This window comes from Tenrec ecaudatus, chromosome 6, assembly GCF_050624435.1.
Source record: "Tenrec ecaudatus isolate mTenEca1 chromosome 6, mTenEca1.hap1, whole genome shotgun sequence".
NCBI classification, from domain to species: domain Eukaryota; kingdom Metazoa; phylum Chordata; class Mammalia; order Afrosoricida; family Tenrecidae; genus Tenrec; species Tenrec ecaudatus.
Genome location: NC_134535.1, coordinates 46,732,379 through 46,756,134, shown reverse-complemented (window position 1 = coordinate 46,756,134; position 23,756 = coordinate 46,732,379). Strand labels below are relative to the sequence as shown.

General features: G+C 38.5%; 1 protein-coding gene across 5 annotated transcripts in view; it reads left to right on the top strand.

The window, feature by feature from the left end:
* METTL25 (methyltransferase like 25) overlaps positions 1-23,544 on the top strand; it is a 123,330-nt gene extending 99,786 nt beyond the window's left edge. For 2 of the 5 annotated variants that reach the window (XM_075551216.1, XM_075551218.1), the window contains exons 8-13: positions 186-259; positions 12,816-12,909; positions 20,605-20,667; positions 20,774-20,848; positions 21,446-21,517; positions 23,332-23,544. In XM_075551216.1, coding sequence (XP_075407331.1) covers positions 186-259; positions 12,816-12,909; positions 20,605-20,667; positions 20,774-20,848; positions 21,446-21,517; positions 23,332-23,424 — 471 coding nt within the window. In that variant the 3' untranslated portion in view covers positions 23,425-23,544. Of the gene's footprint in view, positions 1-185; positions 260-12,815; positions 12,910-20,604; positions 20,729-20,773; positions 20,849-21,445; positions 21,518-23,331 lie in introns of all 5 variants that reach the window. The other 3 variants (XM_075551219.1, XM_075551221.1, XM_075551220.1) reach the window with 2 other exon arrangements.
* Positions 23,545-23,756: the final 212 nt, after the last annotated feature.

Below are 23,756 nucleotides of genomic sequence, written 5' to 3'. Positions count from 1 at the left end.
TTTGGTAAGAATTAACTTAGGATAACCCTTGAATTTTAGAACTGAAAAATTATAAAATTGTCCTCACTGTTTAGCAAAAAAAGTTAGATTTATAATACCATTATAGTCCAAATTATCTGGTACTAATTTTGTTTACTCTTTTTGTATTTGCTTCTGTACTTATACATGTCTCCACTTTTTTTCAGCTGCCTACTGAATCACTCTTCTATCGTGCTGTTCTTCAGGATATTATTAAAGATTGCTTTGGTATCACCAAATGGTACGATAACTTTATTTTAATTAGAATATTGTGAGTGAAATGATAGTCTTTAGATGAATTTTGATTCATTCTTATTGGTCACTATTATTGATAGATAGGTCTTATATTAGAACATGATCTCAGGAACTGACAAATAAGTAAACAACTGTGTCTTAGGGTAATCACCATTAAATTGAGGCCTTTGATGATTCTGACAGGTTTGTGTGATGATAAAAGGTTTTGTGACAGTAAATCCCTGGGTTAGGAACATCTGACTTAGAGGTTATTTGCCCTTCAGTGTTAAGTACATTTCAGTGTTATTTGCCCTTCAGTGTTAAGTACATTTCAGTGTTATTTGCCCTTCAGTGTTAAGTACATTTCCACTAAACTTTGAAACAAGTAAAAAATAATGCATACTATAAAAGTATTCTTCATTATAATTACATCATTTGCTGTACTGTATAGGAACTCTTAAATTGTTGGAAAGGCTTCAAGCCATTTCTTGCACTAATATAATAATACATAAGTAATTCCATTAATATGACAATACGAGCAGGAGTTAGTTATGAGGGGGCTTTTTTGTAGCAGAATTCCATTATCTTTTATTTCTATTTTTCCACACACTTTTTAAAACCCCTCATATTTAAAATATTTCACACCCAGCAAAAATACTTACTATTTAAAACCCCTCATATTTAAAATATTTCACACCCAGCAAAAATACTTACTAATTAGAACAGATATTTACCATAAATGGCCATTATTACCATTGTATTCTCTAATGGTAGGACAGTAACCTTGAAAATACTTTGTTATGCTTCTGTTTTCCTCCTTCTAAGACACTGTTTGTACTAAGAGGAAAGGGGTAAGAGAAGCTTCCCACATGTCGGTTCAACAACTACTCTATTTGAAATGCATTTGCAATCTTAGACAGCTTCTGGAATATCTTGTTACTAATTACAATTCTTAAGATTCTGGTATGGGTAGTTTTCAAATTCTCATAAAATAAACCATGCAAACATTTATTAAAAATTAGCAAAGATATTGAAGTTGTCTATTATTTTTCTGGAAGAAAAAATACAGTATTTCCCTGATCAAAAAATACTACTACGAAAAGCTACGTGTCACCTTGGTCTCAGCTCTCATCTCTCTGCAGATACCTCCCAAACATATAACCCAGTTTCCATTCTCTTTCCATGTATTTGGCAGTCTTCAAAAAGTTAATTTTTATCTTCTTAAAACTAGATCCTTCTCTTGAGATCTCTCCCAAATACTAACCCGTTAGGAAAGTCACAAAGCGTGCAGACTCATGTCCATTCAAAATATTGACTATCATCCTTGCTTTAAGGCTTAAAACCTGTTCGTTGATTTGCTTTCCTAACAGTGAGTTCTTAAATATTCTATCTATTTTAAACATTACTTTTGTCTTCCCATTAAGAGAGAGCAGAAGTGTCCTATGGGTTTCTGAGACAAAATCCTTAGGAAATGGGAAGTGCCCTCTTGCTCCCTGAGAGCATCTAGCGATTTCAAATCGCGGACGCCGTGGTTAGCAGAAACGGCTCGATGGCAGTGAGGTGCTGTGTTTGTTTTGTTTGTCTTGAAAGCTCAGCTCTCTCCAGCCTTCGATACTCTTGCCTTCTTCTACTGCTTTTTCCATCTCAGAGGCTCATTGAACTTTCCACCACATTTGATCATGTTGATTGCATTTCTCCAAACTTTCTTTCTTGTTATCTTCCATTAAGTTGCCTATATCTGAGTTTCTTTTCTTTTACTTTAAACACTTATTTGTTTTCATTAAGATTTATTTTCCTTGCCCTATTCCCTAAGTGTATCTATGCATTTTCAAATGTTTTAAATTGTATTCTTATCACTTATTTTTAGTTCTAACCTGTTTTTGGTAGTCCATGACTACATTTCCCATTTTCATCTAAACACCTCCACTTAAGCATCTCACAAAAAACTTCATATTCACCTCTGTCTTCTAACCAAAGTCATCTTGCCACCAATTCTAGCTGTCTTGACTTTCTTGTTTTGGGGAATGACATGTCCATTACCAAGCGTTAGAAATACAATATGTTCTTATCCTGTTATCAGACTACACATAATAGAGGATGTACACTGGTACAGAGAGCAACTGGAAACACAGGGAATCCAGGACAGATGACTTCTTCAGGACCTGTGGTGAGAATAGCAACTAGAGGGTGGAGGGAATGTGGAGCAGAAAGGGGGAACTGATTACAAGAATCCACGTATAGCTTCCTCCCTGGGGGATGGAAAGCAGAGAAGAGGGCGGGGGGAGATGTCAGACAGTGTAACATATGAAAAAATAAAAATAATTTATGAATTATGAAGGGTTCATGAGGTCGAGGGAGTGGGGAAGAAGGGTGAAAACGAGCAGTCGATATTAAGGGCTCAAGTAGAAGGCAGATGTTTTGAGAATGATGATGGCCACAAATGTACATATGCACTTGACACAATGGATGCATATATGGATAGTGATAAGAATTGTATGAGCCCCCAATAAAATGATTAAAAAAATTAGTTTTCAAGCCCCACGTTTTAGGTTCTTGTTGTTGTTGTTGTTTTTAATCCAGCAATTATGTATTGTGTGACAAACAGCATATTAAATAATTCCAGTAATAGTGACCCTATTAAAAAGGATACAACTGATTGGTAGGGTTCCTGAGGGTAGATGTTTTTTTGGAAACAGATTATTTCATGTTTCTCCAAAAAAGATTCAAATCACTAAACATTCTATTAACTGCTGTATGAACCAGGCCATTACCATCATCTAATCTGGTTCCCAACCTAATAGGACCTACTGCCCTCTTTTCAGGGGAAAAAATTATTCACAGCCCCCAGCAATTAAAATATTTGTACTATAACCCATAATCCAGGATAAAAATGTAGAATTTTTAGATGTATAAATTAATTTATAATTTTGGAACATTAAAAGAGACATACAAGCAATTTGCTCTGTAAGTTAAACAGTAATTTGATCTCAACAGCATTAAAAATAAAATTTCACCTGTTACTACTTTTCTTCTTAGCTACAAAGTCATTGTTTGCGCGCATGAAGAGAGAAAAGCATCTTGATATTGTTCATAGAGTCCAAACAAAAGGGCAAATCGCAAAGCTTCATGTATGCTGGAAAGCAAATAAAATAACATTCCCACATCAAGGCTGCATACAATCAAAGGTACTGTACTATAGACCGAAAGCAGAGATCAAGATAGTACATATTGGCGCTCCAAACAGAACTGAGATAATACAGTACATATATACTTCTGCAGCCCCCTGCGTCATTGTACTTCCCCTGTGGAGTGGTATTGCCCACTTGGGAAACACTGGGCTAGAACATTTTAAAATACCAGATGAATAGGTGGTTAGCTGACATGGTTATTTAATCCTGGGGCATCTAAATGTAGCATTGAGCCCACTCTTGGGAGCACACAGCATAAGCACCTGTGGGCGCACGCACACACAACTTGTTGTTAAGTGTCATAAATCATTTCCAACTTATACAGACCTACGTACAACAGAATGAAGCACTGCTTCATCCTCTGCCATCCTCACAGTTGTTGCTATGTGTGAGTCCATTGTTGCAGCCAAATGTCAATGCCTTATCCTGAGTCTCCCGCTCTTTCACGGCCCCTCTACTTTGCAAGCATGATGTTATTTTCCAAAATATATGTATGCATGTAGGGGTGGAGAAATATATACACCATTTGTAGCCACTACATCATATATAACCGCTACACCACCATGTATGTATGGATATACATGTACACACACGTATACACACACATACATATATATATGATGGTATAATGGTTACACGTTGGGCTGTTAACTGCAAGGTCAGCAGTTCAAAACCACCAGCCCATCCTTATGGGGGGGTGAGGGAGTAGGGGGTGACGCTTTCTACCTCCATGAATATTTACAGCCTAGGAAACCCACAGGGGCCGTTCTACCCTGCCCTATTGATGGCAGTGAGTTTGGTTTCAGGAGCCCTGGTGGCATAGTGGTTCTGATCATGATCGGGAATCTCAGGGGACTTTGTGGCTCCGCTCCCATCACTGGTCTATTGCGCTCCCCTCTTGATTTGCCACATGTGGGCAAGTCAGACTGGCACTCTCCCCAAGCTGTTTCTTCAGGGCTGTCCTCTTGCAGCGCTGTCATCTAGGGACAGGACTTCACATCTGGAGCTGAGGCTGACCCTGAAGTCATCTCTGGGAACGAGCTGCTCCAAGCAGAAACATCTCCCTTTCCTGTGGAGATATATTGGGAGGGGGAACTCCCCCTGGGTGGGTTAGTGCCTTAACTACCCCTCCCCCATTTGTAGGCCACTGGACACCCCCTCACAGAAGGGTCTCGGGGAGGAGATGAGCCAGTCAAGGTGTGATGTAGCAACGATGAACAATACAACTTTCCTCTACTTCCTAAATGCTTCCTCCACACACTCCCCCTCCCACTATCAGGATCCCAATTCTCCCTTGCAAGTCTGCCTAACCAGAGGATGTACAGATAGGAACTAGAAACACAGGGAATCCAGGGTGGATGATCCCTTCAGGACCAGTGTTGTGAGTGGCGATACAAGGAGGGTTGAGGGAGGGTTGGTTGGAAAGGGGGAACCGACTACAAGGATCTACAGGTGACCTCCTCCCTGAGGGACGGACAACAGAAAAGTGGGTGAAGGGAGATGTCGGACAGGGCAAGATATGACAAAATAATAATTTATAAATTATCAAAGGTTCATGAGGGAGGGGGAAGTGGGGAGGGAGGATAAAAAATGAGGACCTGATCCAGGGGCTTACGTGGAGAGCAAATGTTTTGAGAATGATGAGGGCAATGAATGTACAAATGTGCTTTACACAATTGATGTATTTATGGATTGTGATAAGAATTGTATGAGCTCCTAATCAAACCATTAAAAAAGAAATTTCATAATTTATAGAAAATTCTCTATTTTAATTAGTGCTTATCTGAAAATTTTCTATGGGGAATAAAGTACAAAAAAGTAGTTTTGTGGGATAGAAGCCTATTAAATCACATTAAAGAGGTCAGGAGAAACATAATATGTATACTTTGCTCTCTTCATAAAAGCTGTAATATATGTTTAACAACCCAGCCCACTGTCATGGAGTCTATTCTGATTCAATAGTGACCCCGCATGTGGTTTCCAAGGCTGTAAATCTCTTCAGATAATATCATGTTTCTCCCAAGGAGCAATTGTTAGGTTTGAACTGTGCACTTACAATGAGTAGCCCAATGCTTCCCCAACAACACCGCCTATAATTTTGAGTTACCTAGTTTCATTTTCATTTGCCTACAATTACACTAGAAAGTGAAAAACCAGATCTTCAAAAATGCCTTAGAAATGCGTTTAATCCATAATTACAGTCAAAATTGAATTAGAATGCATTCGTCATTTGAATCGCAGAGTAATTTGAACATTTCTCGGAGCTCCCTGAAGTAATTGTCATTTTTGGTGGGCTTGTTATATAACTAAAGTTTTAGATCTCTCGGTATGTGTTAGTATATAAAAGGCACAAGATAGCATGTTTCATAAATATGTAATGAAGATGAGGGACCTGACTTTTGCTACTTTCTATCCTGCATATGTTTGTTTTCATTTATACAGTATTCGTTTGTTCACCTCTTCGTTAAAATCTCCTAATCTAATGTCTCTTTTTTTTGGAAAGTGCTGCAAGAAAACTATGCTGTTAGGACTGTATCTTTGGAAAAGCCCATGGGTGGTGTTGAGTTCACCTGGGTAGAATTTTAACCAGATTTCGTGCATTTGCTTGTATGAAAAGAGTGAATGAGTATTCCTTTTAGCATGCGACTGCTTTATTTTGGGAGAGGGCCCCCTTTCAGTCTGCCTTCCTGGTACACGAACAGTTATGCTGCTTCTCTACCTTCAACATGTTTGATAATTCATCTGCTCTGTAGCGAAAAACAAAATCTTAATTATTATGACATTTAATGCCATTATTTGTTTTTCATTAAATCCTTTCAAGAGTAATCCATCAACCCATTCTTCCTCTCTGTACCCAAGCAGCATGTCTCACCCATCACTTTTAAAACCTGTTTGTTTTGTTGATTACTCCTGACTTTCTGGAATATTCTCCCCATTCATCTTTCCTCCCAGGACCTCTAGGCATTCCTTAAAAGCCAGTTTAGAACACAGCTCTGTGATGTCTTTTCTCATTAAACCGTTTGCTTTTAAAATACTTAATTTGTGATTTGCTGTTCTTATGGAACCTAATCATCTTATTGTTTGTGTCTACTCCTCTACTGCTTTGTGAGCTCATGGTAGCAGTTTTAGTCTTATTTGTGGAAACGGTGTATTGTAGTAGCCAAGAACATAGATTCTAAAAATCCTTTTTGGATCCCACTGTCCTCTTCAACTACTACACTAGTTCTGTTCTCTTATTTACAACAAAACTCCTTCAAAGTGCTGCCAATTTCTTTGCCATTTTCCCCTGGGCTGCCCACGGGAGTCACAGTAAACACAGTCTGTCTAGATCAAAGCTTTTTTCACATTGTTGGTCAATATTTTAAAAGGACCTAATGGAGGCTGAATCTATGTGAAGGCTCAAAGCGGATTACCGGTTCCCATTCTAGGTGGTAGCCTTCCACAAACTTAATTTTCAGAATTTAATACAGCCCCTCCACTGATCATGGATTCTATTAAAAATTATCTTATTACACTTAGGTTGGTGTGCCTGTTTCTGCATGAATTGATTGATAGCTTCCTCGGGTGGCCAATGTTTAGAACAAGTCTTCAGTGATCACTTCTTGTGAGTGTCAAGCAAGACCACATGATAAGAACCAATTGTTCATAGATTAGGACTTCCACCTTGAGATGTGATTTCAAAATCTTTCAAAGACTGTATCTTGTTTACATATCTATAGTTCATACCCTAGGCCTTATATTAGCTTCTCAATAAATTATATTTAAATAACTTACATATAGCATTTAATCATTCTAAGGCTAATAGCATCATTAATCTAACCAACAGTACAGATTCAAAATACTAGGAAGAAAAAGAAATATAGGTATATAAAGGAAAACTTTTGGGCTAAAGTATGTGAACAGGTTTACTTACAAAAAATGATAGAATGAAAAAAAAATGATAGAATGAAACTACTGAAAACTAATTGAGGGTTAGGCAAAAAGTCATAATTTCAATAATATTCATTCACTAACACAAAACTATTAGTTTATAGAACTTTAAGACATATAGCACAAAAGCAAAGAATATGAAAATAGATAGCAGATATATAATAATCCCAAATTGTCCATATCAGGCAACTTCAGAAGCAACAGAGATTTGAACAAAGTCCATTGGCTTTAATATATACATCTAAGAATATCCGCCCTCTGCTTCTATCCACGAAGAATGCTTCAGCTTTAAGTCCATAATAGTGTTGGAGTTCATTTGAACTATGACAAAGGTGTTTAGAGTTGAACACATCAAAGCTCACTTTATTCTAATGGGGTTCCAATTGCATCCTTTGGATTTCTCCTCCAATTTGGAATGTTGTGGAGTGAAACCAGGCAGACCTGAGAAGCAAGCCTACACAGCACACCAGCTCACTGCACAGAGAGGCTGGCGGCTTTCACTTGTTGGCGCGCAGGCAGCTCAGAGCCAGCTGTGCCAGCAGGGCGCCCCCACATCAGTGGGACCGCCGTCATCCTGAGGAGCACAGGGAAAACAAATCTTTGTAACTGATTTTCCAAGTTTGCATGCTAATATATTTTACTTGTTAGCCTAATTTTAGTGTATTAAAATGTTTCTTTCCTTAATGTTGGTATCCAGTCTATGGGAAACTAAAATATTTTGAAGCTTAATTCTAAGAAAGCTTCCTTATCAATTCCCAGGTGCATAAACCACAGCCAACTCAGTGCTATCTTCTGCGGTTTTTAAGTAGTGCCAGCATCATATAGTTGTCACTTGATTAAAACATAATTGCTAAAAAAATATTAAGCATAATTGTTCACCTACCCTATATATAAACTCTGAAAGATCTTATGATCTGTAAATTATTCTACTCCTTGATCTCATCCCCAAATAGGAAAATAACCACCATTTAAAAAAATAATTTTATTGGGGGCTCATAAAGCTCTTATCACAATCCATACATACATCCATTGTGTCAAGCACATTTGTACATTTGTTGCCATCATCATTCTCAAAACATTTTCTTTCTACTTGAGCCCTTGGTACCAGCACCTCATTTTTTCCCTCCCTCCCTCACGGGCCCTTGATAATTTATCATTTTTTATTATTTTTTCATGTCTTACATTAACCGATGTCTCCCTTTACCCACTTTTCTGTTGTCTATCTCCCAGGGAGGGGGTTATATGTAGATCATTGTGATCAGTTCCCATTTTCTTCCCCCATCTTCCCCTTACCCTCCTGATACCACTTTCTCATGATTGGTCATGAAGGATATATCTGTCCTAGATTCCCTGTGTTTCTAGCTCTTATCTGTACCCGTGTACACGCTCTGGTCTAGCCAGATTTGTAAGGCAGAATTGGGATCTTGATGGGGGGGGGTCACTATAGAACTAGAAGAAAGTTGTGTTACGGAGTTGCGCCCAACATAGACCACTGACCCACAAGCAGTTGTGAAGTAACAAAGCAAAACTTTATTACAGAAAGACGAATAGACAAAAAGACAAATCCGGATTTGGGCTACAGCATGGCCACGCAGGGTCCAACACTGCAGCCCCGAGTCAAATTTTTCTTTTCTTTTTATAATCGAAGCTAGTGCCGCGGGGAGGGGTTGAGCAAGGAATGGGAAAGGGGGTTTACACAAGATAACAGGGATGCGGGTAGTTCGGCACGTCCTGCTCAGCTTATCTTGGACCAGATGATCTTGCAAAACTTCTTGCTCACATTTACCAGCAGATAGTTGTAAGGTCACAGTGACTTGCTTTTCCAAGATAACATACCTCTCTTAGAATGGGGATGGCACTTAGCTTTTCAAAATGGAGTAACTTAAGACAAATTATTTTATTCTATTAAGCCGTAACAAGTTGTATGTTTCATCAATGCTATACTACACCCTGACTGGCTTATCTTCTCCCCACAACCCTTCTGTAAAGGGAGGTCCAATTGTCTACCAATGGGCTTTGGGTCTCCACTCCACACTCCCCCTCATTCACATTGATATGAATTTTAGTTCTGGGTCTTTGATGCCTGATATATGATCTCATTGGCACCTCATAATCACACATGCTGGTGTGCTTCTTCCATGTGTACTTTGTTGCTTCTCAGCCAAATGGCTGCTATTTGTCTTCAAGCCTTTAAAACCCCAGATGCTATATATATTTTGATAGCCGGACACTATCAGCTGTCTTCACCACATTTTCTATGCACCCATTTTGTCTTCAGCGATAGTGTCAGGAAGGTGAACATCAAGGAATCCCAGGTTACTAGGACAAAGTGTTCTTGCATTGAGGGAGTGTTTGAGTATAGGCCCAATGTCCATCAGCTACTTTGATACTTAACATATAAATATATGTTCATAGACATATTTCCCTTTTGTTATGTAAATATATATTTACATATGTACATGTGTGTATTTAGATCACTACAAATGTCCTTTGCCTCCTAGATCTTTCCTATATTTCCTTTTACTTTCCTCTTGTCCCATTATCATGTTCGACCTTCATTTGGGTTTCAGTAATTCCTCTTGATTACATTGCCCTTGATCAAGCCCTGCCAGGCCTTCTACACAGTCTTGGCCATCAATTTTAGATTACTTGTTGTTTCCTTGTCCCTGGGTTTGTTGACACCCACTTACTTTTCCTGCCTCTCCTCACGCATGTCCCCAGAGCCAGAACCATGGGACCATTGTGTTCTCCTCCGGATTGCTTACCCTCCTATCTTATCTAGTAGACATGCAGAGACAATGATAAGCACGAACACAAGGCAGGACAGACAATCAGCAAAAGGAAACCCAAACACCAAACAACAACAACAACAAAAGGACACGCACAAAGAAAAGCCTATGAATAGTTCCAGGTCTGGCCCCAAAGTCTATTTTTGGTATTCCCTGGGGACTTCATTGCTTTGCTCCCCTTACTGCTCTGTTGCACGCCCTTAGCGTTTTGCCCTGGTGCGATGCGGTCAGATCAGGCACAATTCCGCACTGTGCCTCCAGTGTTGTCCCTCGTAGGGACATGGGTCAGTGAGGGACATCTTGTCTCTTGGTAGGGCCGGGCCGCTGGTCCTCTGTGTGCATTGGCTGCTCTGAGCAGGAATATTGGCCTCGGGGCTTGTAGTCACCACTTATTAGGTAGTTGCCAGACACTGAGTCAAGCACTTCACATGAAATGGCTTGTTTATCTTCAGTCTTATGAGATCGAGTTAACACCACCAGCCTACTGATGAATGAAGAGAGGCCAAATGAGGTTACGTGCTTACTAAATGGTAAGAGAATTCAAACCCATTTCACTCTTGTTCAAAACCTATTTTAAATACTATATTGTACATATACAAGAATTTCAACAAGTGCTTTGCACACAAATGAAGGCATGATCTAATTAATCTGAATACCATGGATTTGTTTTCCCCTGTTGCTGCTATGGTGAGCTATAATTTTGCAAATATCCACCTAAAACACCATGTGATCCAAATATCTGTGAGTGAGCAGTTCAGCTCTAGAGCAGTGAGAGACAGACTGTTCCCACAGAGATGATTAGCATCACAGGCTGTTCTCAGCTGATAGTGACAACACGTAAGCTCACCCAAGCTCACCCAGGTGCAACAGGGAAATGTGCATATAAGTGTGTCCCCCACCATTCAAACCCATGCTTTCAAGAGTCAACTATAAATCTTTCAGTGTTCCTTAGTGCACAGGAGGTACGTTATGGCTGGAAGGCCAACAGTGTATGTACAAAGGGGCTTCCAAAGGTTCATTGAATCTCCATTATCTTTTGATTCCAATTTTCTGCAATTTGTTTAAGCTCATGCACACACACATATAATATACACATACATATACATATACTTACACACATAGAAGAGAATACAAAGGTATGTCTGATATGAAAATGATATAAAATTTTTTCAAATTAATTTTTGCTTCCTGGAACTTACACCTATTCAAGTAACTTAAGGACGAGGTAAAATGTTTGACGAGACATGAGCAATAGAAATTCAAACCTAGAAAAGATTCCTGTTATCATAAAGAATGCAGAATTTGAGCTTGGTATGAAGCAATGTTTGTAGCTCAATATAAAATGAGCGTGTACAACCCGTCAGGAAGCACCTACGTGAGCAAATGCCCCCAGGCAGAATTGTGAAGGGTAGTCTGAGCCAATGAGTAGACCAATCTAAGAAGACTGAATTCTGGAATGTATTAGGATTTGAGTATGGGGATATGTGATTATGCTCTGCATGTAAGTGGTCTTTGATTGCTTAATAAGGAGTTTCAAATTCCTCCCAAGAAATGAGAAAAGGATTGAAAATTTTTCTAAGTAATAAAATAACACAATAAGAAAGTTCTTCTAAGAAATATTATATGACAGTGTGGGCAGAAATAAAAGGGATACATTTCAGTTAGGGTCTTATTAGGAAGCAGATCTAGTAATCAGGGCTTGAGATAATAAGAATTAAAGTGACTGTCTAGAAATGGAGCTGCAGGAATATCTTTAGTATATATTTCAAAGGAAGTGTTCACTTCTAATTAATCGTAGGGGTTAATGCTTATACTGTCAAGAATAAATAAGATTTTATTCTTTGTTTTTAGAAATTTGGAGGGTTTTTTCATTGAATTTTATATTATAGCTAAGCTGCACTCTAACCAAGAAATGTGACCATCTTTGTTAATGTGATTTCAATGTAAGATCATCTTTGATACACTGTTTAAAGCGGAAACCCAGTAAGCATCAATGAGATCAACAAGATCCAGTGCAGCATGCCAGCATGCACTGCTTCCTCCGTGGCTTGCACTGATGGCCTGCTGTTTGCCTAGTTGTTCAACTCAGGCCCCGATTAGCAGGTCTTGCAATGGAATGTGTATTTTAATGTTCCAGTTTGAAAATATGTTTTGTGTTACAATAGAAAGTTTGAACGACTGACTTTCTTCTGTGCAGGGGAAAACGTTTTATTTTTCAAGTTTAAAACTGCTGCTTTTTCATAGCATTGTTTCGTAAGATTGTCTTCTGCTTTATGTTGAAAGAATTCACAGAGGCAGATTTTGAATACTTTAAAATGTAGACCGCTTTTAATGTTCACAGAAATACTACTATATTTTTTCACATCTAGATCTTCTGCCCCATATTTTTAAATATTAGACTATTTAATTTAAGTAAGCTGGAGTGAAACCTGGAACTTGACATGGCAGCTTTGGTTTCCGGGTCTCATGTTTTCCACCTTCGACAGGGTGTGGCCTCGCCCCTTGTCTACTATATGTGCAGTGGCAAATGTGCGAGTTTTCCTACTGTGACAGGTTTCCAATTTGTACAGGTTCATTTTTCACTTGATTTACTGTATAATTTAGGTTGGAATTAAAATAGGCAACTAAATAATTAAAAATAAATTTTGTTTTACAGTGATCAGCATGTTGGTAAAATTTATTCCAAATCTTCTTCCTTTTTGGATTATGTCAGAAAATGTCTAGTGAAGCTTGGATTCGATGAGCACGAGGTGAGTGTGTGCTGAGTCATTACTCTCACCAGCGCAGTATAACTTCTGTAAGGTAGTGGTGTGATCTAGTGCACATACCTGCCTTATGCTTTTCCTCCACTTATGAGAAGCATCTGAGACATATGGAGACCAAACCTCCACGACCTTTATTCTGGTTCTGCTTTCCTGTCCACGCGCATAGCATGCTGTTGGAAACAAGTCCAAAGCATTCTTACTTTATGTTTATTTAGGCAAAAATCATGAAAATTCTCAAATTAAACTTGAGTTATAAAGCAATATAACAGGTGAGAAAACTGCATGGTGCCCACATACACCGTCTTCCATCTTCAGTTAGGTGGAGAACCCGTCTCCACACCAGTTTAAGGCCATTGCCCCAAGGTCAGACGCACTTCCATGTTTTTGATCTGTTCCAACTGCCCACCCCTCCTAAGGCACTCTACTTCTTTACTTGGGCTCAATAATCTCTTGCAATAGCTACACAGAACTCACAGGCAGGACTTCCGATTATGAGGGGTTATCAGGGAGGTTATTGCTCTGGTCCTCCGACTCTCAGCCTTAAGGTTGCTTGGCCTCTCTCTGTCTCTGGCCAGTAAACCCAGCTGCCACTCTGCCTGACTGCCATGTCGTCTCAGCAAGTCTTCTCTGCTCTGTCTCAAGATCACTGTTCCATTGCCCCTGCTGCCTCTGCCATTTCAGACAAGGCTCTCACGCAAGCTCCGCTGGCACACGTCTCCCTGTTTCGATGGTGGACTCCCTTATCCAGTGGAGGGCAAAGCTGACCAGTAGCACACTTAGCGTCAGCTACCGCTAATTTGCTGGGGTCTTTATGGCCTCGTGCGGGTGCCTGCCAACCACTGAAAAACGAGATACACTGGTAGTTATTCAGTCCCTGAAACAAAGATCCTTCTCCAACCAAAACCAGAGTCGCCGCCATCAAGTAGATTCCAGCTTACTATATGATATAGGACAGAATAGAACTGCCCCTATGTATTTCTAAGACAGTAAATGAGTACAGGAGTAGAAAGCCTTGGCTTTCATTGGAAGAGAAAACTGCTGACCTTGGCTTTAGTAGCCCACAGCATAACCATTACACCATCAGGCCTCATACCTGCCAACCAGTTAAAATAGATAGATTGGTAGATGACTCAAGTTAAAAAGGAAAACAGCTGGAGGGAGTAGGATTTCCAAAGTTGATCATCAGCATCTGTAGTCTGATTCTATTGATGGGTGAGTTTGAAAAATCACAAAGTTCGAAGCTTGGTGCAATTAGAAATATGGTCTGAGGATACTTGTTAAAAAATGGGACCCATAAAGAAAAGTACAGCGCCTTTGAGCTCAGTCATACTGTTACTGAACAGCAAATATTATATTTTTAGGAATCTCCCTTGTGCCGAGAATTGTGTAAACTGGATATAGGACATAACCCTGGTAACAGAAAACAACTGTAATACCAATGAACTTGCAACAGTAGACACACATAAAGAGCATGGTGGTGACATAGAAAAAGGAGGGGTTCACTGGAAATGTAAAGGTCGGGCAAGATTTCACAAACTTTATGAAGGTCCTTGAAAAACTAAGGATAGGAGAGCAAACAACTGATTGGAGGGGGCGGTGAGTACCTCGTGCAAAACCACAGAAATGTGTGAAACCTTCTGGACTCAGCATTAGAACAGGAAAGTAGGAGAGAGCCAGCGCTCAGAGATGAGGGTGAAAGAAAAAGCTCGAACGTCAATAGGCCAAGTAAGATGACCTTTAGGAAATCAGAGGTGAATTAGAATAAACCATAACAACACCAAGTGCAGTGATTTAGCTCTTGGCTGTTAACCAAAAGACTGGCTGTTCAAACTCGCCAGTCACTCTGCAAGAGAAAGCTGTAGCTGTCCACTTCTGTAAACATCACAGCCTTGGACCCTTATGGGGCACTTCTAGCCTGTTGTACAGGGTTGGTGTTATGAGTTGGAATCAACCCTCAAGCAATGGGTTGATGGGGTTGTGAAGTTACCATCATGGCGGTTTAAATACAGGTGGGAGGGCAGGAATTCTTCTACAGAGAGGCCACCAACAAATATGAGGAACTCGTAAGTTCTCTCGTGTGGTAATGTGAGTCTCCAGAAAAGCCTTAGATTGAATGTGTCTCCTTCTGTGCCTAAAGAAGAAGTGAATCCCGGAGGCAAGTTAAATACAGAAAATTTTCATCTTTGATGACAATCTGAGGGAAAAGTGCATTATCCCCTTTTATAGGAAAGGGAGTTATTATAGGAAAGATGCTGTGGCTTTAGGCACCACAACAGTAATAATTGGCTCACAGAAGGATCTCCAATGCAAGTGAAACCCATTGGGTGGAAGGTGTCTGAAAAACAGGATATTTGTAGGTCTCTGGGTGCTTTCCCGCAGATGATTAATTTCAAAAGTGGTTCAACCTGGCGGACACCCCATACTGAGCAATGCAAGTTATTACCACCAGCAATGGAACCCTTGACCTGTGTGCTGGTGAAGCGAACCACTCAGAGAGGCACGCACCTCTGGAATAGCCCTGACCGAAATATGTGACCCTGCCCATGGGAGACACTCGGCCCTCCTGGTCTTTTCAAAATGTGTCAGTGATCCGAACGACAAAGAGAGGGTGAGGAACTGTGCCAGATTAAATGAAGCCAAAGGGGTTTGAAAAATAATCATGACACTTCAATTGGGTGCTGTAAAGGGAAAACAAAAATCCTGTAAAGGACATTATTAAGACAATTGGTGAAATTTCATTTTAGAGTAGCTTTTAGATCACAGTAGTCCATCAAAAATAAATTTACTGAATTTGATCAGATGGTCGTGTAATAGCATATCTTGTGCTTAGGGGCACATGCTGAAACATTTGCAGGTCAGGCTGTGTGTGTGCGTGTGTGCATGCATGTGAGAGAAGGACAAAGTTGATGTGTTCAAATAGTAATCATGGGTGAATACCAGTAATGGATAAACAGATGCTTATTGCACTTTTTCAGGAGGTTTTATTTTTTCACAAAATTTTAGAAACTTGAATCCTCCAAACTCAAAGTAAATCACACAAAAAATCCCAAAATCAACAATGGTTCTTGGGAGAATTAAAAAGACAGTTTTCCTTTTTCTGGAAATTGAATCTTATTATTAAATACATTGACATTTTAAAAAAAGTGTAGGAGCAATTAGAGAAGAAGACCTGTGTGGTGAAAGAACAATTGTTCCAGGGCTCTAAGAGCCCCAGGTGAGTCTTCGAAGTCCTCAGGTATACATACGTAAGCATATTTTTTACAATGGGTATTTGTTACAACATAGATTCTGATTTCATATATATAGGGTGGAAATGCAAATCCTCAACTAGGGTATGACCTGGAGTACACCAGTTTGAGCCCAGCTTTTGAGAAGCAAACAACCTTGTTATTTACTATTCAATGCACAGGCATCCCCATAAAATATTACTCGTTCTCCACATACTGCAATTACATGTCACCTATTAGGTAAAAAGTACAGCAACCCTGTAAATAGGCAATATATTCAAACCATCTGTGTACTGTTTCTTTGTAGAAAGATACATTGCATTAAAATTCATAGTTTAATGAAATTGAATTTTCTATAGGAAATTAGTTGTCAATGATTCCACTTTAATATTTTCATCATATATTGTTTATCTGGCCATATCTGTATTAGTTGTTTACAGATTGTCAATATCAGCTATACCACCAAATTTGTGTGATGAACCTTGTGACGCGTTCTCTATGTCATGGATGTGTCCAATTTCATGTATATAATTTAATCGGTAATTTATTTTAAAAAGGGGAAAAATCACAAGATTGGATATATAGTCCCCTCCCCCCTGAAGGGGACAAATAACAGAAATGTGGGTGAAGGGAGACGACAGACAGTGTAAGATACAAAACAATACTAATACACCATTGATCAAGGATTCACGAGAATGGAAGGATGGGGGAGGGAGGGGGGAAAAAAGAGCTTATCCAAAGGCTCAAGTAGAAAATGTTTTCAAAATGATGATGGCAAGGTATGTACAAATCTGCTTGATACAACTGATGTAGGGAATGTTATAAGAGCTGTAAGAGCCCCCAAAAATTATTTTTAAAAGGAAAATTTTCAGAACAAATTATTTTGTAAAGTTATCCTGAAATATCACTGGATATTGGGAGAAAAACTCATGAAAATTCTTTAGAAATCACTTTTCTGGGACCTAAGCAGTAAATTATTTTCCCTTCCAAAGATTAATTAATTCTTATCTCCTATGCCAGAGTCTAACGAATGCTCTAAAGGTTCATTTCCTTGTAAGCATGTCATTTTCCTATCTGATTATTTTATGTCTAGCTGAGAGTCTTTGATGCTGTCTGTGACAGAGCTCGAAGACTTTAATTGAGTATTTTGTTCAAGTATCTGCGTAGTTCAAATACTGCTTTCTAAGGAAACATCTGACCTGCACACTGGTGCATATGAAGTATGTATTCAAGTCAGCACTGAATTTCAAGGTTGGGAAAAGTTTTTTGTATAATTTTGTTTAGCCAGAAAATAAGACCCCAAATAGGTTATGGGTCCCTGAAGGTTGACCGTGGCAACAGGAAAAGTGCCCAAAGGGATTTGTGCAGCACGCTATTTGCAACCTTGACTTTGACATTCTCATATTCCCCTTGTTCTCTAACAGTTTCTCCTTAAACTTTAAATTGTTTTCCCTCTTTATTCAGTTTTGGTGCATTCTTTTCTGCTCATCAATTGGACATTATACTACTGTCCTCTGATGTTGTAATGTTCAAACCTCTTCAGAGTCTAAATTCTTCATGATAAACCCCTAATCACTACCTATCATGCCTCCAAATATTGTAATTTTTCATCTTTGTAGCTCAGTGTTGTGACCTTAAATCCCACCGACAAAAACTATATTTAAATTACCTATAAGTAATACTATTGAATATCATGTGATTTTTGTTTCTTTTTGGTCTTGCCTTGTAACAACAGAAAACACTTACTAAACCCTACTCCAACCACCACTTTCTATTCTACAAGTCAAAAGTGAGAGACCAGAAAGGTGTGAAGATACACTGATCAAGCCTGGATATAAGACTTCCACCCTGATTTCTTGGGCTTCTGCTTTTAGTTTTCTTTTAACTTCTTCCTCCCTCTTAACCCAACCACTATAATTCCATCTTCTTTGTTGTCCTTTTTGGTTGCTAGGTGTCAAAGCTTGTGTAGACAGACTCTCATCACTCAACGTGTAGTGCATCGGCAGTGGCCTCATGGCTTATGCAGGCAGGATCTTGGGTTATACCCGAGTGAATCAGAATGTATATTTTAATACAATGATCTGTTTGTGTTCTATTGTTAGGAAAGCACTGGTCTCTATACAGATCGCTTTCAGATACCCAATAGATACTGTCTTCGTCTCCGTAGATTCCACACTTTCATTGTATTCATCCACTCTGCTGGCATTGAGTTTATTCTGACTCATCGAAATCCTCTAAGACGACAGACTAGAACTGCCCGGTATGTTCTAGTTTTAACCTTACATGCAGCACCCCCAGAAGCCGCAATGATTCGAACAGTTTGCGGCAGTGGGGATCTGTGGAGCACCTCGTGGAGGCATTCAAAAGCAGGTAACCATTGTGAGGCTGAAGGTGCCTCTCACCCAGTCCTGACATTTCAGTCACCTCATATACATGTGAACGCTGAACTATGAATAAGGAAGACTGCAGAAGAACTGATGCTTTTGAACTGCCGTGTTGTGCAGAATATTAAGTACACGATGAACTGCTAGAAGAATAAACAAATCTGTTTTGGAAGAAAGTATAGCCGTAGTGTTCCTTGAAATGATAATATCGAGATTACATTTCATGCCATTTCAACATGTTTTCGAGAAGGACCGTGTCTGGAGAAGAGCATGATGCTGCGTCAAGTAGAGGGTCAAGAGGAAGACTGCCAGCAAGACAAATCGCCACTGTGGTTGTAACAATGGGTTCAGAAAATGACTGTGAGGATGTCACAGGATCTCCATGAGTCAGACCACTTTGATGGCACCTACCAACAAGAAGCCAACATTATAATTAAGAATAGAAAGGAGTGCTTCTCATTTTAGTTCTGTCACATGCCAGGTTGAAGAATTTGATCGTTGAAATAAATACTTCTAAGTCGAAAAACCATCTGCCCCAAGTTATCCCAGAGTGTCCTGCTTTATTCTTAATTATATATGCCCTACCTATTAATACTTTCATTTTAGTCTGAAAAGTACCCCAATTTAAATTATATATAATCGCTTTCTACTTTCCAGGAATAATTATGCACTAATAATAATTTTAGACTCAAGTCCCTTCTTATATCAGATCTTTGCGGAATTACACACTTCTTTTTACACATTTATATTGCAGCAGTAGATTCTTATATGGAGGATTAAACAGTCTGCTTTTCCTCAGAATTTCAAGACAGAAATAATGTATTATTATTTTGATTGCAACAAATTAAGATACCCTAATGTTTTCTTAAAAACTTGTATTCTAGTAATACATAAAGTTATTTCAAAACAACAACAACAATAAACTTGGGAACTCTTGGGTTCACGAGAACCCAAGAAAAGATGTAAAGGCTCAGCTTGTCGTTCTGTACTTTGGTAACTGGAAAGAGGATCCGAAACAGCTTTAGTGACTGAATAGATAACTTTATCTTTTCCATGTACAGTTCATGATTCATTACTGTTGCTCACTCATGGTTCAGTTGTTTATGACTCTGCTTCCCACCGCCGAGAATCTGTTTCTACATCACTTTCAATTTGTCTCCCCACCAGAGTGGAAATCCGCCTCCTCTGCGGAGCGGCTGCTGGTTTCAAATTGCTGACCGCAAGACCCAGTAGTTGCTTGTGCACACTCAGGAGGTTGGATTAGAGAAAGCCTTACTTTTCAATCTGACCCCTTTTGTATTTTTTAATTAAATAATAATAATATACTAAGAGAAATAATTTGGCTTTGAAAAATATTAATTTATGTAGACATTTGAAACTAAATCTAAGTACAAATTCCTTCCAATTTTGGCCATCTGCTCTTTCAGCCGTGTGGACCACATGCCACTTGACGGCCATTGCTTGTGGTTTTCCTTTACCAAGCTTTTCAACAAAGAAGCTCAACTTAGAGGAAGCACTTCTGCTTTTTCACTCCTATTTCATTGGATATATTAATATTTATACAGCATGTGACTGGTATAAATTAGAAATAAACAAATTGGTTTTACAAGCAAAAGCCTCAATTGACAAGAGCAGAAATAAAGTAGAGAACCCAGAAGTGGTTGGCTAAGGATCAGGTTCATCATAAGGTAAAAAATCGAAAATGCTGGTTGGTAAGTTTGCTAAGTGGGTACCAGAGAGATTACCTTAAATATGAATATCTGGCATTGTTGTGTGGATGGGGATTTTTTACTCCCGTAACGTGCTACGGTCTCAGAATCGCAGACTTCAGTGTTGTGAGGAGCTGGCATCGACTCGATAGCAGTGAGTTTGGTTTGGGTTTGGTGATATTATTTATGATATCTTAGTGCAAAGGTTTAAGTGAAAGGATTTAATTATTTGGTTGCTTCATAAGTATCCTTAGAGTTCTTCAGACATCTGTGGTTGTGTTAAATTGTTGCTGTTTATTTTACTTTAGGAATTTCTCTTAATTAAGAAAAATATGTATAATTACTCTTAACTGTCATTAGATTTTCAGGAGAAAGATGTCGCCGGCTCTTCTGTGCAGATGTGCGGTCTTGGCGGCCTACGGGGTAGTTCTGCGCTGCGCTGTGGGGTTCCTTTGCGTTGGAATCAACTCCACAACAAGTTTGGGTTTGAATGTTATGAAATGTATTGGTCTTGTTTTTTATCTTAAAGGTGTCAGAAAAAATTATAATGGATTACTATGAGAAGTACAAACTTAGAGTGAGTGAACTGGAAGCTTTTAATATGGTAAATTTTATTTCTATTGATTAAATTGGACATATCACTAGACCAGAGTAATACCCTATTAACTGCCACTGTGGGGCCAGCCCATGTGCGTAGTTATTCCATGACCATGGTTTTAGGAAAAGCTGTTTGGAGAGCCTCCTCGTTTAGAACCACACTACCGTAGGTGCTAGTTACATAGTAAAGAAACCACATGGTATCTTTCCCATGAGAGTCTCTCACGGTCACGGAAAGAAGTTTGAAGTTCTTTGAACACATGCTGTCCTTGAAGCAGTCATTTCACAAGCATGCCTCCTAATGAATTTCATTCTTGATGCCCTTGAAATAAAGCTTCCTACCCACATAGGTATGATTGATTGAACCTCAAAGTTCTGGAAAGGACATTCTTTCCCGATTACTATTCTTTTTTTAAAAAAATTAACCTTTTCATCTGTGCAGTATTCACTTTCTGAAAATGTACAATGCATGTTAGACATTTGGCCTAAAATGAGCTTTCTTAGATAAAATTTCCTTAAACAAAAGTGCTAAAGAAATAAGCTAGTCTCCCCCCACCCCCACTCCCAAGTGACCACCCTCTCTTTCTTCTCTTCTTTCTTTTAGTTGAAAGTTGTTTTGGCTCCTTGTATCGAAACATTGATTCTTCTAGATCGACTCTGCTACCTAAAAGAGCAGGTAAATATATTATTTTAAAAGGCATAATAATATCTTTAGTAAATTCTATAATATGTATCCACTTATCTCTAAAATAATTTTCTTTCAAAGAGAACAAGAAAAGTCATATTTCTTGTTGCATTTTTAAAATCGAACTGAACATTCCATCTTTTTGAAACACTTAAACGTTTGTGCAGCAGGTGCTTCAGCAACGCTGCTATAGTAGTTTATGTTTCTTTAATTGTTTGGTAGTTACGATTCTGTAGGCCGGCAGCACAAAGCACCATATTCTAAGCTATTATATAACTACAATTAATAAAGGCCAGAAAAAGATATCATGTATACATTTAACTTAGTAAGAACTTTCTGTTTTATTCACTTTTTGGTTTTTGCATACTTGTGCTTTGCAGTACAGAAACTTCTTTCTGAATAATGAAGATTGCTTCTGTATTTCTTAGAATAAATTTTGCCTATTTTTTGTATGTTTAACAGGCAAAATATTTTTTTGGTTACTGTTAGGAAAGACATTTCTTTCATCTTCTACTTTGAGCTGTGGTCAAAATAAAGTTTTGTGAGCTGTTTAAATTAAACTCACTTGTGGGTACCATTCATTGTAACAAATTTTCTTTATTATATGGGAAGTATTATGTTCTTTTCAATAGGTTACTGGGAACAAATAACTTATAATGATGTCTGCTTTTATTTTAACTGGTATTTTTATATAGAGAGGCAATTTTTTAAAACATTTAAATTAAGATCTATTTGCCTCAGCTGCCTGCTAACTAGTCACTGAAGTGTAAGGCCTCCCTGACTGAGTATTCACATTACTTTTCAAAACAATTTCCATTGACCGAAGGACAATAGGTAGGTAAAGTGGTGTATATATAAAGATTGGAATTGAAGTACTAGAACTAATATAAATTTTAATATTGATTATTTTTATTATAAAGTGGAAATATATTTGTGGTAGCAGAGTAAAGAGAATAGAAGAATATAAAATAATAAAATTATAAGTAGCTATAATCACAACATGCAGTATTAACTTATATTAATTTTTGCTATATTTTAATACTTCTAATACACGTATATTTTATTTATATATGTGCACATTATTCATATTTTAAGTTGCAATCCAATTATACTATTTTGTATCTAATGTGTTCCATATGTTTTTAGAATTTTGCTACCTCATTAAATTAATGGTTATAAACATAAAATTTTATAGTTTTATGATAAAACATGAATACAAAAGAAAAATTTACTACTGTAAGAAAAGTATATTTTCTATAAAATATATACTTCTATAATATAGTCTACGGCCTTTGTTGAAAGACTTGATAAAGGAAAATCACCATTAAATTCATTAAATGTATTCATAACCAGAATAGTTTAATCATATAATCTGATCTAAGTAATTCTCAATCGTTTCCGGCCACTGCCATTATTCACTATTATAGCGAGCTATTTACCTTGCAGCTCACTGGCTGTGGACAGTGTCAACTCTTAAAGGTCAGAGTGCCTCAGCAAAGGAGGGGCCGCTAGCTACGTGTACCGGTGTACACATCAGCAGGCAGTTTTTCAGAATGTCCTTTCCAGCAGCCGGAAATCCCTGAAAGAAACTCCTCCTTCCCTTGCTTGGTGTAGGGAAGCATTTGGGTTGAGGGGCATAAGAAATACCTCAGGCGGTAGAGCAGAGTACTTTGTTGTCAGTGTTCATTGTCGTCCAGAAGGAATCGCTCTTAGAGAGCTTGTTGTTGCCACAGTTTCATGGTACACTGACTCGTCCCTCTCTCCTTCAGTAATGCCGCCTATCTAAATCACGTGTCGATTTGCAGGAAGACGTTGCATGGTGCACGCTGGTGAAGTTGTTTGATCCGGTGACATCTCCCAGGTGTTATGCCATTTTTGCACTCAAGAAGCAGCAGTGATTCGAGTTGAAGCCAGGCACTCCCTACTAATGGATAGAGCCCTGTTTTCTACGTATTATGCCATGACATGTAAATATTTTAATCATTACATTTTTAAAATAAAACAATAACTAAAAAGATAATGCCAAGTCATTTTTGCATTAAAAGCACATGTTAATAAAAGAGAAAGTAGTCACACTGCTTTAAAAGGGCCGACCTGCTGTACTGGGTTATCACGTCAGTGTTACTGGTAGTTGCCGTCAGTCACTGCCCACTCTTGGTGATCTCAGCTCTGCACAGTAGGACGAAACTTTTTAGCGCTTCCAAGGCTGCTTTTGGAAGTAGTTCATCCA